Raw genomic sequence first — 13,175 nt, 5'->3', positions numbered from 1 at the left:
AAGAAAACCCTATAATACCAGGACGTCGAAGATTCTCAAAAAGTACGCCTCGATCACATTAGAATTAGGGCACTAAGGACCAAACAAATACAAGATTAGCACTAGCTTGTTAAATCAAAGATTGAGACGCCTATTAATTGATTAATTGAGATTGTGCTGTGGTGGCTAGTAAAATCATGAAGTTCAGCAAGACCAATTTAACAAGGCTATCTCAAGGATTAAAATTGAAATTGTCAATGTCCATGATTTCATTATATGATCGTAAATCGTGACCGGTTAGTTAGTTGACCTAACTAATATTATGGAGATCATTGGTTTAAATTTCTTTGATATCAGAGATGAGTAGAATTTAGGGTGGGAGGGATGTAGTAGGACAAAAAAGAGATGAGTAATGTTAGTTGAAGTAATATCAAGTTATATACCAAATACAGCAGATAGATCAAGTAATTTCTTCACTACTTGTATATTTTCTCTATTATTTGTTTCAAAAAGAGAGTAGAGTAGTCCGCGTGACGTAGGACCGTCGAGCACTAGTAGCAAATCTTGCGGATGAATTTTGGGTAGAAAAATATCACCATCAGTGGCCTTTGCTTTCATTTCATGCTTTTATTCCAAGCTTAAGTCATTCCATGTTATCCATGCCCATGCACTTCTCTATCTATCACAAAAGCCAGGCACGCCCATCACACAAACACACACTGCTCCTAAGTGCCACCCATATCAATATAATACTCGTCCTCATCTACAAAACAAGCGCATGAGACGCTTCCCCATTCTCATCTCTATGTGGATGTGGCAACAACTTTTGTATACAAGAATAAAGTTACAACATCCCATTGCATCCCCCATCAAGAAATAAAAAAGAGAAAGAAATTAAGAAAGAACAACGGAAATTTGCAAGTAACCAAATTTTAAACATAAGGAGCGGAAGAGAGAGAAGATATTTTATCGTCGTTCCTCATCGATCACATACTTAGACTAACCCTAATCACATGACAGAAGCTATTTGACCCTTCCAATTCGGATCAGGACTATGAACTTTTCGGTTTAGGGTTTTAGCATGTAATTAATAACCATTATGGTGTTTAGTTCCTTCAAAGAGAGGGAGAGGATCCTTTTCATAAAAATTTATTCTTTGTCCCGTTATATTTTTCTGGCCACGATCAACTCCCCTTATATATGTTATCCACTAATTACTTTTGGGAATTAAGTTCGTTTCTGGTCCATGATTATGGCCTGGTAGAATAGCTAGGTAGAATAGTCTCATCACCTATAATCCTCTATATATATAGTAGTACGCCATGATCATCAGCCGTCCCAACAAAAAATATATATATATATATACACAAGGCGCTCAACTCGATCAATTGAATTTGAATTGCGTGCTCCTCCTTTGCATGCCATGTTTTTCTTTTCAGTGCTAGTTTTCAGAGACTTCGGTGATTGACCCGTCTTCGAAAAGTCCCTTTGCCCTTAACAATTTAAATAAAGGAGAGTACGTGATCGAGAGAGAGAGAGAGACCATGTTGGATGGGTTGGAAAGAAAAATGGTCAGCTTTTCAGCAACAGCAACCTAAAATGTGGCCTTTTTCCTTTGTGAAGATTTAACAAGTATTGAACCAAAGCATCCAGCCAGATAGAAGCTTACAGAACCAATTAAGGTTTTAAAAAGTTCAATCATAGTAATGACACGTTATTAGAAAGATACACATGCAGATGTATTAGACACACCTAATCATAGCTTAAACAAGAGGATGCAAGTTTTTTTCTCATCGTCACCGGTTATTAAAGAGTTCGTGATATATTACTCACCAATGTAAGCGTAAAAAGTAAACATGACTAAAATGTAGTTTGATATGATGAAGAAAACACCACTACCACCCCGTTTAAGAGATAGAAAAGGCTTGGAATTCGACAAACGAGACGGCGTACGATATATGCAGGGAGGGTGGGAGGCACATGGCTTTTGGAACCAATATGTGTACACAATATTCCTACTACTACAAATTAAAACCTGGCCACGTCGCAGTGTTTCAATTCTTGGGTTGTGGGGAAACACCATCATGCATGCCCGAGTCCCTATTCCATTTGTTTATAAGTACCTCTTAATTAACTCCATAATTAAATTAAGTCCTATGTGCTCTCTGCTCATATAATATCTTAAGCTTTATTCAGAGTTTCAGACACTCGGCCACAGACAGGTAATGTCATTATGCCCTGCCACTCCCTTTTCTGAATTTCAGGCAAGCAGGCACTTCAGTTACCTTACTTAATTGCTTATAGGCTTAAACAAAACTAACTACAGCTTAATCGTTTTGACTAAAATAAACCAAGTCTCTGAGCTAGTCTAGACAATTGTCACCTTGACAATTCCTTGGGCCATGATATATATATATTTGATCGATATGGATGTGAGTTTCCTGTCATGAACCCATTGTAGAAATTATTCTCAATAAGATGATTGACAAATATATATGCTTACCGGATCCTTGCTCTTCTTCTCCAACATAATATCTATGTCTTATATATGGATCGTGATGGAACACCAAATTCAATTACTCAAAAGCATATATGTACACTTTAATTTAGTAGTTTACATGGGTCCTAATATAGGACTGGCTTTAGGCTTTAGCATATAAATCCAGCACTGTTAGTCCTAAAAAGGGATCTTTTAGAGATATCTCAAAAGGAGGGAGAGCTGTTATGTCAATTTATCTCTTTGGAACATATGTATGGCAACTCGTTCATGCACTAACATATGTGTGGAAACTGCAAAGATATAATATGTAATGCACAAATAGTTCAGTTTCCTACTTGCTTTTCCATAAAGATACTTTTACTATGTAGTTCTTATCATCAAATAAACAGAATGAAAGTAATTACTAATTTCTGATATACAAGCAGAAATCATTCTATAATCATGATATACATATAAACCACAATTATAAAGGGATGTTTTAGTTTCTTGAAAGCTAGTATGTAATCATAGAAAATTAAGCACGAGAGGAGAATGTAATTCCAACCAAATATGTATTTATTCTCTAAACTATGTTAGCTTAATAACTTGAGTAATAGTTATAAGAGTTATAATTTCTGCAACATAATAAAAATTAAAAATGCGACAACATTTGAGTGCTGTAATAGGTAAAACAAATCAAATTGTTTGGATGAGCTCTTAATTAAGTAACTATTCATTTATGTATGAGAATACATGTGGAACGTATATTTCTCGTTATAAAGTCAATAAAAGAAAAATACAGAATGCTGTTGGACCTCTCCTTGAGCAGAAATATATTATAGAAGAACAATATAAATATCCCAATGGATATAATATTTATATAACTGACTGACCACCATCTCTTCTCGCTCTTTCTCTCTCTTCCTCTCTCCCTCTGCAATTTCATCTCTCTCTCCACAAGCTTCCAAACAAATAGAATTAATGGAAAGTGAGATTTGCAAGGTTTATTCTTCTCCTTGCGGACGATGAAACAGAAAATCTTCTCCGTGACGTTAATGGGTGTCTCTCTAGTAGTCTTTCTCGGCCGCTCCCCTAGATCATTAACATTCCTATGGCACCAATATTAGCAGATCCCACTTCACCATATAAACACCAGAATCCAGATCACTTTCAAGATTTAGTTTCTTTATTATTAATCCATGGCTCATCAAGTAGTTGAGACGACCAAGCAGTACTACAGTCAATACGGGTCGACGTTGGTGGGTAGTCCGAAATGACCATGGTTCCTTCTGCACATCATCAAAACTTATCCAGACAACAACAACATCCTCATCTCTACGGTGGTTATGGTGGCTGCGGTGCCAATTATTACAACAATACGGCGCCGGACGACGAGAGCTTTGGTGGTCATCTTATGAATCAAGTAGAGGAAGGTGGTTATGATCAGTATAGTTATTGTAATAACAATAATAATACTATTACTGATCAATCTTACTTACTAGCATCTTCCGATCTAGTAGTGGTTAATGGTCCGATGGCCGAAGATGAATCAAGAACTAACAGTCTTAACAACGAAGCCGAAGCGGGGTCAAGTTCTAAAGCTCCTGTAGATGAAGATCAGAGAGACGAGAGATGGCTCCAATTGAGTATAGGCGGCCACACCGCTTCCAGTGCAGACGTCCAAGCTCCGGAAAGAAGAAGCTCGTTAAGGGGTTCATCATCGGCATCCGGATTGATTGAGCTTGATCTGTTATCAGCAAATATATCGTCGCCGTCGTCGTCATCGTCACGGCAATTTCAGTTGCAACAAGCAGCCAGGTCTTCCACGACTCCCATGTTTCATGTTCCCGATCATCATCATCAAATCCGTGTTCCTAATTTCGGCACTAATTTGATGAACACTACGTCTAATTTATATTTTCAACACCCCGGAATGGGAATGGGGATGGGAATGAGTAGTTCTTTGCCGCCGAGCTTTCCTCAACACCAGCACCAGGAGGTTAACTGGGGATTTAGGCCATTGATCCCTCATCATAATAATCATATAGGGAATAGTGCTTCAACTTCTACCTCTTCCTCTTCTTTTATGCAACTGGGACCAGCATCCTCCTCCTATTTTGCACGCCCATTTCAACTTCAACATCATCATCTTCATCATGGTGGTGGTGCTGGGCCGAGCTTAGATTTCAGAGTTGTTGATCCTCCTCGGCGGCCCCAGTCTGGCATCTGGTTTATGCTACAAGCCTCACAAAATCAGTAAGTATTCATAACAGGCCCCATTGCTTTTTTTCTTTTTCTTTTTTACTTCTGCCTCTTAGTTTCTTCGTTCTTTGCCAAATTTGATATGAACTCTAGCCGGTCTTTCCATCAATGCAGAGAAAAGAACCGTTCTTGCCCCAGATACCTAAAAGCTACCTCAGGATCAAGTAACATTTCCATCTTTCGTATCCTGCATCTAATCATTGGATTTAAAATGTAAAAAAAAAAAAAAAAAAAAAAATCCTTGTAATTATGAATTCCATTGCTTTCTTTCTTTGAAAATTTAGGGATGGAAGGATGACAGTTCGATTGATAAAGAAGTATCTGGTTAATAAGCTAAGACTCGACAGCGAATCAGAGGTACGTATCCTCATAACTTCCTTTTTCTAGATTAATTGCTCATGGATATAGTGAATTAGTTGTTACCTTTGAACGATCAACTTAAGAACACAAACAGAAAAAAAATCATGCTATGCTTTTCGTTGAGTAATGTCTGCACATGGTGGCCTGGTTGGTGTTAGAGACATGATAGAAACAGCAGAACTAAATGGGTTTCTCTCTAGTAGTGTTTGTTTCTTATGATGAAAACCATTTTTTAGGTGGTGAGTACATTTCCTGGCACTGGTGTGGTCTTCTCTTTAGTTTTGTATTATGTTTATGTGGTGTCTTTCCAAATGGGTTATCAGCTTATGTTTAGTTAGTTATGGACGGTTTTAAGTGATGGATTGCACTTATTAAGTGCAAATTAAATTCAAATATTGGTAGATAACATACTGAGAGGTTTACCTACCACCCTTTCCCCAGACCTCAAAATCGATGGTAGAGAAATGAATGGCCTTTCCCTCTCCGCATAAAAGGGGTTTCCTGTTTCGGTAGTAAACATTGATGAAAGTAACATTTCAATGAACTGGCAATACCTGCATGCATAGAAAGCAGGTTAAAAGCACAACCAAAAATTCTAAAATAAAAAATAAATATATTACTGAAAATAGAAGCACCAGTACTGTGAGAAAGACATTAAGAAAGAAACACCGAGAATAGGAGTTCTTATACGAAATTTAAACTACAAGCATAATATATTTCTCTACCCCACTTCAAAAAATCTCTTTATTACAAGCATATATACATACATATATTTATGTACAAAGGATGAAGATGGCCTGCTCTAAAGCTGTGATTGCATATATATTACACCCTATGAGAAATGGTTTTAGTATATTTTGGTTCTATAGCAGTCTTGATCGAGTTTATACCATATTATCAAATCCTCTACTGTTTCTTTCCTCCCATTTTTACCTTGTATATTAAGGCACAAGCATTCATTTGGATTATAGTTTCGGATGGATAAAAAAGATGAAGAGCTTAGCTTGCGGTTTTAGAAACTGTCCTAGATTGATGTTTAAAGTCTCCTAGATTTTCATATAATTTTGACCTAATTTTTAAGAAATCAAACTGTACACCTGTTTTTTTGCAATATACAATAGAGGTTATAATTCATGAAAATGAGCAAATCTGGTTCTTTTCTACTATATATGCGATTAAAGTAAGTATTCATGCTCATATATGCAAAAGGTAAGCTGAGGTTTTAACAGGTATAGAGGAATTAATCATGTATAATTAAACCAAAATAATTTGTATTGGATAGTATTTAGAAGTCTGAATGATCAAATGCATTATACAAAAATTGATATTAGGGTAATGAGTTGCATGTTATTGCGGCACCATCATTTTATCAATTCTTCTAACACACACCTCATGATGAAATACCACTATATGTTTTCTAATAATTGTACCCAAGTAACAAAAATCTAAAACATATAATTCATGCTTAAAGTGATATCGATTGAGCTTTGCACTAGCCAAGTCAGGGTCTTCTTAACGTCTTCATCAATCTTATAATGTAGATACTTGAATTACTCACGTAATTAGTGTACGTACTTGAACTTAGTATAGGACAAAAATTATGTAGAAAAGAAAATCAGTTGTTCGATTAACAATATATATAGAAGTGTGTACTGCATATAATGTGTAGACAAATTATAAATGTTTGTGTAGGTATATAAGTTACGTGAAGGCTTAAGTTATGATAATTAAACTACAAAGTCAGCCTACTATAATTTTTTTAACTAGATAATTAGATATACAAAATGCATGCATGAGCCATATCTTTAGGTATATATAAATTAATTCCATGCAGGTTTAACTTAGAACAGAATTGCTTGTGATTAAATAGCACTTCCTATGTGAATTAAGAAGGATTAATCTAACCGTAGGTTCCAAACAGAAAAACATTAGAGATAACGAGGCTAACGGTTTCAGTGACATAACTTCTTTGCATAAATTCGGATGTTTATTCTTTAGTGGTTAACTCTATTTTCATTCAAAACAGTCGAGTGGAACACTGAATAACCATGAATCTATCTACGCAAATTTTCATTGCATTTGATTCTTCAGCCTCATTAGTAAGATAAATAAAAATTCAAATGCTTTTTTAAGTATAGGTTAGTAGCCAAAGTAAACAGTAAATGTTAATATGATCTGTGATAATTAAGTATCATGTTAAATAACCTAGTAATTGAGTTATCTATGCATGTCGATCAAACTAGCTAGTTACATTCGTACTGAAGCATATATGCTAATATGAAGCAGTACTTCTAACAGTTACTAATTAGAAGAAAAGAAAGCTGTACATTGGCAACATTACCAACAGAAGGCGAAGAAAGCAAAGATACCTACCAAATTAATACTATCTACTATAAAATTATTTTCTGTCATACAATGTTTAATACTTGAACACATATAATAGATCACAATAAGAAATAACATAAAAACTGATTGGGTATGTGTATATATAGGAGAACACGTAGTGGTAGTTGAATCTGTATTTATAGGTCGAATGTTTTACAATGAATTGGTCATATTCCACTTCTTTTTGTTTTCTTGTACTTACATGTCATGAAGTCAGGAGCTGATTAGATGAGAGAGATATATATAAATAGGTATTTAATCATTCCCTAACAATTTAACAGCCACGCAGACAAGCAAGAATCAAACTTTGCAGTTAGTGTTCACCATGCACCAAAAATTATATGTGGACCTAATCAGAATCAAAACTTTCATCCATATTCGATAATGCATACCATGTTAATTATAATATATAGTAATTATTTAGGATGTATGACAGACTAAACATTCTCCTTGATTTTATATGCAACACTCGATGTTTTTTAATTTTCACGTACACACTTTGTTAATCATACAAGTCAACCTTACTTGGCAATTGCTTCGATCTTTTTGGGATCCAGCCGAGTGATGTGAATCACTTGGTACATAATTTTTCTGTGGAGAAGAAAATAATTCCATGCCGTCCAGAAAGCCAACTCGTATCCTTCACACCTGGCAATGGCATGCAACTAAAACACCCAATCATTAGGTTTCTAAATTAATGGGTGTGAAAGATGAGCTCCAACTTATAGTAATTAGTCTCTTCTGAATTCTGATCTTAATTAGCGTAAATGCAGGACTCTAATTAAGTTCTCTCTCTTGAATCTCTCTCTCTTGAATCTTGCTGCATATGATTTGATTTGTTTCACACTAGGGCACCTCCCCACATATATAACCTAATATATTTTGTGATGATTAGCCATGCACAATCCATGAGAAAGCTTAAAAATGGTGGGATTAGTTTGTTAATTTCCATGCTTCTTTTTTGTGTCTAATTACTGCATTGACTTTAAGTTATTGTAAATTAAACATCTTCTTCAGCTTAGCCAGTTTCGAAAGTAACACATATCGGTCGGTCCAAATGATACTAGTGTAGGGATTAAAAAATCACACGTGGATCATGTCATTCTCATTCTCAGTACCCTATTGCTTGCCTTCAATTAGTTCATTACCTTTGCTTTCGTTTCTTTTCGTCATGCTTTCGTTCCTCCCAATTTATCATACTCATCTTTCATCTTTTTTTCCCCAAATCGACAGCTATTGTAGGCCCTTGTAATTTGCCCTCCTTTTCTATTTTATGCATTCGTCTGTGCTTAAAAAAGACCCATCAAGACCTTAAGTGCTGCACTTTGATATGCATGGATGGAATTTAAAACATCATCATCATCTGCTTCATCATCACCTCTTCCATACAAAGTTGATGGAAACCCCACACACACACACACAGATATATATATATATATATATATATATATATATATATATATATATATGCTTTAGGTGTTGAAAATAAACAATTGCATGAGGGGGTAAATCTACGACAGAAAACATTCCAAGTTGTTAATAAAAGAACAAGAACAAAAACAGAAGTGTGAAAGACACATATTTAAGGATAATCCCAGTTAGCTAATATAAAAACGACGCGCTAAACCACTAGGGTTTGCCAGTAGTGCCTTGGAGTTTATTATTATATTAGGCAAAGGAATATAATACGGGTGGAAGCCTGGAAGGTAGTTCATGAAGGAACATTGACCTTTTGGATATTAGGGTTTTCAGAAGCAACGTGAAAGAGACGTGCATGAAGATAAAGTTGGATTGGAATAGTTTGGAGGAGGAGGCTTTGGCCCCTTTTTGAAAATTAAAAAGGCGTGTATATAGTGCATAGTCGTCGCCGTGCTTTTTGGATCCATTACGTGATTTTTTTTCTTTTTTTATAATTATGTTGAGGATTATAGCATATATAGTATAATCTGGAAATATAATAATGAAAGTCCAAAGCGTCATGATTTTGGCTTATCAGCAAAGTCTGGCTGGGGTCGGTCCCTTAATCATTAAGACCGGGAAGTTTAACATCGTGGGAACGGGCAGCCACCTTACTGTTTTCGTATCAGTCTTATGGTTAAATTTTAAAAAACCCACCATTTATCCTTCTTTGCATTTATAATTTAACACATGAAGGATAAAATAGTAAATATAATAGCAAATTAAATTGAAGAAATTACAAAAAAAAAAAAGATCATAGATGTTTTGTTAACTGCAATGGCAGTTTCTATTTTTTTTTTTTGGAGTTGGCAGTTTAAATAAAAAAATTACTTATTAAACAAAAAGTTAACTTTTTTTTTTTGAAGAAAAAAAAAGTTATTCATAATTTCTTAAAAAATAAACATTTTTTTAGAGAAATTACTAAAACAAACTCTTTTTTTAGAAATAAAATATTATAGACACAAATAAAGTATAAAGAAAAAGTAAAAAATGTCAATTGACACACGCGTGAGTGTGTGTTAAGAGACTAGTAATAAATTACGACTATTACATAATAATACTATAGCATAATTTTACATATTATGTATTACATGATGTTTTTATGTTTCTTTAATTTTTGGGATTGTTTTTTTTTAGCAATTGAAAAATGAAATTATTAACGTGGAGTAGTGAGTGTGGGGTGTGGGGCTTGAAGAATCTGTTGGAGTAAAGATCAAAAGTTGAGGGAGATTTATGGGTAAAGTAGACGTTACAAGGATCTATATGGAGCATAGCATGGAAAAGACGTAAGCTAGTGACAAAGCATGACTTCAACACCACATATTTAATCGTAACTTATGCTTTTAATTCGAGAACAAAAAAAAAAAAAACTTGATGAATGGTGAGAAATGTAAGCAATTGTAATTAGATTTATGATAGGTGAGATGTTTGACTATACTCGATATGACCGGAGTATGTTAGAAGGAAAACACACACAGTGTGTGCATTTAATTTTGAAAAAAAATATATTTTAAAATAATGAAACTAATTTTTAGCAGTTAAATGTGAGGAACAGTTGAAATTAGTGGATGATAGTTTGGGAGAACAGATGGATAATGGTTATTTTTATAGATATATATATATATTTTTTATTTTGTAATTTACAACTTTATCCTTGCACATTTAAACTTTCTTAAACTTTTTTAATATTTGAGGGCTATTTCAATAAAAAAAATTTGTTTTGGCTAACAAACTCTCTTCTCTTAATAATAGTATAAATAATAACTCTCCATTATTTTTGAACATTTTTTTTCCCATGTTTTTTAAATCCTGATAAGGGCATTCGAGTTGAAATTAACTGGTTTTTACTATTATTTAGGATAAAATGTCATGAAAAGAGGTTAAAATTATGTGTTTCTACTTATGGTTAAATTGTGAGTATTTAACAATAAAATTATTTTAGAGTGCGTATAAAAATCTTAGAAAACTGCAAATTACATATTGTTGTTTTAGGGTTTACACCCAATTGCATTCTAATTAATTTCCTTGTTTAGAATCTGCATGGTTATCAGCTATCAAGTACACTTAATTACATGAAGGAAAAGAAAAAAAAAAGGCAGTTGATGATTCAGTTGCATGATAATGTTTGTTCTAACATGCACAATTATTAAAACAGCACGTACGAAATCATTGCCTGCACTCATTTATCAACTTTCTTTCCATGCTTCATTGAAAAAAAAACTTTCTTTCCATGCATGTGAGATCTACGCAGCTAATTGGCTAGCTAACCCATCACTAATTAATTTGTTTCTTTGTCCTCTGTCATTATATATTTGCTAATCTTACAGTAATTCATTGATTTGCTTAGTTAATTATGACGCACGATCGAAAACTTACCAGAAAAATTATATGAATATGCAGGTAGAGATAACATGTAGAGGACAGCAGCTCCTACCTTTCTTGACGTTGCAGCATGTAAGAGATAATATATGGAGTCTAAGGGACGCAGCAGCAGCATCACTCACTTTGCTTCCACTTCCAGACTCCTCCTCCTCCACATCAACCACAGATGACCATGTCATGGTGCTGCACTATGCTAGGACGTCCTCGTCTTCTACAACTGCTTGATTAATTAATTCAAACTTAATTTTTCCTATAATTTATTGATTAATAGGGTCTGATGATGTATCATTGTTTATTTAATTATGCAAACCCCTCATCTTTTTTGGCATTCATTTTTCTTTTTCTTAATTTATGATTAGTGGTGTTTTTCTCCTTTTCATGTTTTTGGTTCATTTCTCTCTAATTGATGGAGAAATAGTTGGGAATACCCCAAATCTATGTTTAATATGGTTTTGGGTGGTCATATAACCCAACTCAATGTATCTCTAAGTACAACTACCGGTGATATTTATTTCTTATCCATCGATGCTAACTGGTACAAGCTCCAATTGATTTGGTAATTGATTGACTAGATTAGTTTTCATCTAATCACTAAGTGAACAAGAATTTCATGATCACATTAATAGGGCTGTCAATGGGTCGTGTCAGGTCAAGGTATTTATCGTGTCGCAAGATACAAACCCAAACCCAACCCATTTAATAATCGTGTCAAAAATCTAAACCCAAACCCAACCTATTTATTAAACGGGTGACCCGTTTCCAACCCGCTTAACCCATTTAACAAATAGGTTGTGTCGTGTTAGACAAAATGACCCATTTAAGGGTTAACAATGCGACCCATTTAACTAAAAAAATGCATAAATTGATTAAATTCACAAAAAACTCCATAAGACGAATAATATAAATAATTAAATCCAATAATTATAAAGTAAAATATTTTAAATTGTCTAATCCTATAATTAAATACTCCCAATGTCCAAAATTTCAGGAAGAAGTATAACATAATCGGGTTATACGGTTTTACTTCGTGTTGGCGGGTTGACCCGTGGCCGACCCATTTATTAAATGGGTCATGGCGGGTTGACCCATGGCTGACCCACTTTTTAATCGTGTGGGTTCAACCCGCTTTATTTCGTGCGGGTTTCGACTCGTGTTATCGGGTCTTGTCGGAATTGACAGCTCTAATCACATATCGTTAGATTTAAATTCAGCAGTTGAGATTAATAAAAGTATTTCAAATATTTTAGTCTCAATCATTGATTTAAATCTAATAGAAGATGACCGCGAAATTCAGGGTCACCAATGATAACATTTCTATATATGAATTAATTGGCAAAATTACTATTAGGCTTATATTTCAGAAGATGTTTACTTGAGGCTCCAGGCAACCCTTGAAGTGGTAAATTCTTGGTCAACAAATAGGTCAGTATACGATCTTGAATTTTTGATAAGTTAGTGTGAAATTTTGTGCCAGTAATAGAAAGAAAAAAAGAGCAAGGTGCCTAATGAGTAATGAGTAATGAGTAATATTCAGTATAATGAAAGGCCCAAAAACAAGAAAAAGGGAAAAAAAAAAAAAAAAAGCTACCAGGAGCTAAATCCACGGAGGTGTCAATGTTTGCATGAGTTCATTGGTGGCTTTCAGCATGAGAATCATTAAGATGAGACCTAGTTTGAAGCTGAACCTAGTAAAGAAAGCATGAGTAAGGTGGAGCTACTTATGAAATGCTAAAAAAGAAAAAAAAAGAACATGGTGGCAGATGATCATCCCATTCAGACCTGCAGATAATGCTGCACTAGGAACTTGGCTCTAAAATGTAGTAGCAGTGACTCCAAGACATTGTAACAGAAAACAGTTACGCCAAAAGTG

The 13,175-nt window shown here is 34.4% G+C and overlaps 1 protein-coding gene across 2 annotated transcripts; it reads left to right on the top strand.

Annotated features, from left to right (window-relative positions):
• Positions 1–3,349: 3,349 nt before the first annotated feature.
• LOC112196544 (protein LAX PANICLE 2) lies at positions 3,350–11,391 on the top strand. 2 transcript variants are annotated; one of them, XM_040517881.1, is made up of 4 exons: positions 3,350–4,714; positions 4,835–4,884; positions 5,005–5,077; positions 11,324–11,391. In XM_040517881.1, the coding sequence occupies exons 1-3, from the start codon at positions 3,732–3,734 to the stop codon at positions 5,016–5,018; spliced, it is 1,047 nt and encodes a 348-aa protein (XP_040373815.1). In that variant the 5' UTR covers positions 3,350–3,731; the 3' UTR covers positions 5,019–5,077; positions 11,324–11,391. The 2 variants fall into 2 exon arrangements, with proteins under 2 accessions (XP_040373815.1, XP_024192679.1); XM_024336911.2 differs by lacking the exon at positions 11,324–11,391 and having other exon boundaries at positions 4,837–4,884; positions 5,005–5,122.
• Positions 11,392–13,175: the final 1,784 nt, after the last annotated feature.

The sequence above is a fragment of the Rosa chinensis genome, chromosome 4 (assembly GCF_002994745.2).
Source record: "Rosa chinensis cultivar Old Blush chromosome 4, RchiOBHm-V2, whole genome shotgun sequence".
NCBI classification, from domain to species: domain Eukaryota; kingdom Viridiplantae; phylum Streptophyta; class Magnoliopsida; order Rosales; family Rosaceae; genus Rosa; species Rosa chinensis.
Note: the sequence above shows the minus strand (reverse complement) of the source record. Positions and strands in the feature narration are given on the sequence as shown.

What these genes read in the sequence shown, in the direction of transcription:
- LOC112196544 (XM_024336911.2), top strand. Translation starts at nt 3,732, where the DNA reads ATGACCATGGTTCCTTCTGCACATCATCAAAACTTATCCAGACAACAA. An exon ending in CTACAAGCCTCACAAAATCA is followed by an intron (nt 4,715 to 4,836) that starts GTAAGTATTCAT and finishes ATCAATGCAGAG; the next exon opens with AAAAGAACCGTTCTTGCCCC. An exon ending in AAAAGCTACCTCAGGATCAA is followed by an intron (nt 4,885 to 5,004) that starts GTAACATTTCCA and finishes TTGAAAATTTAG; the next exon opens with GGATGGAAGGATGACAGTTC.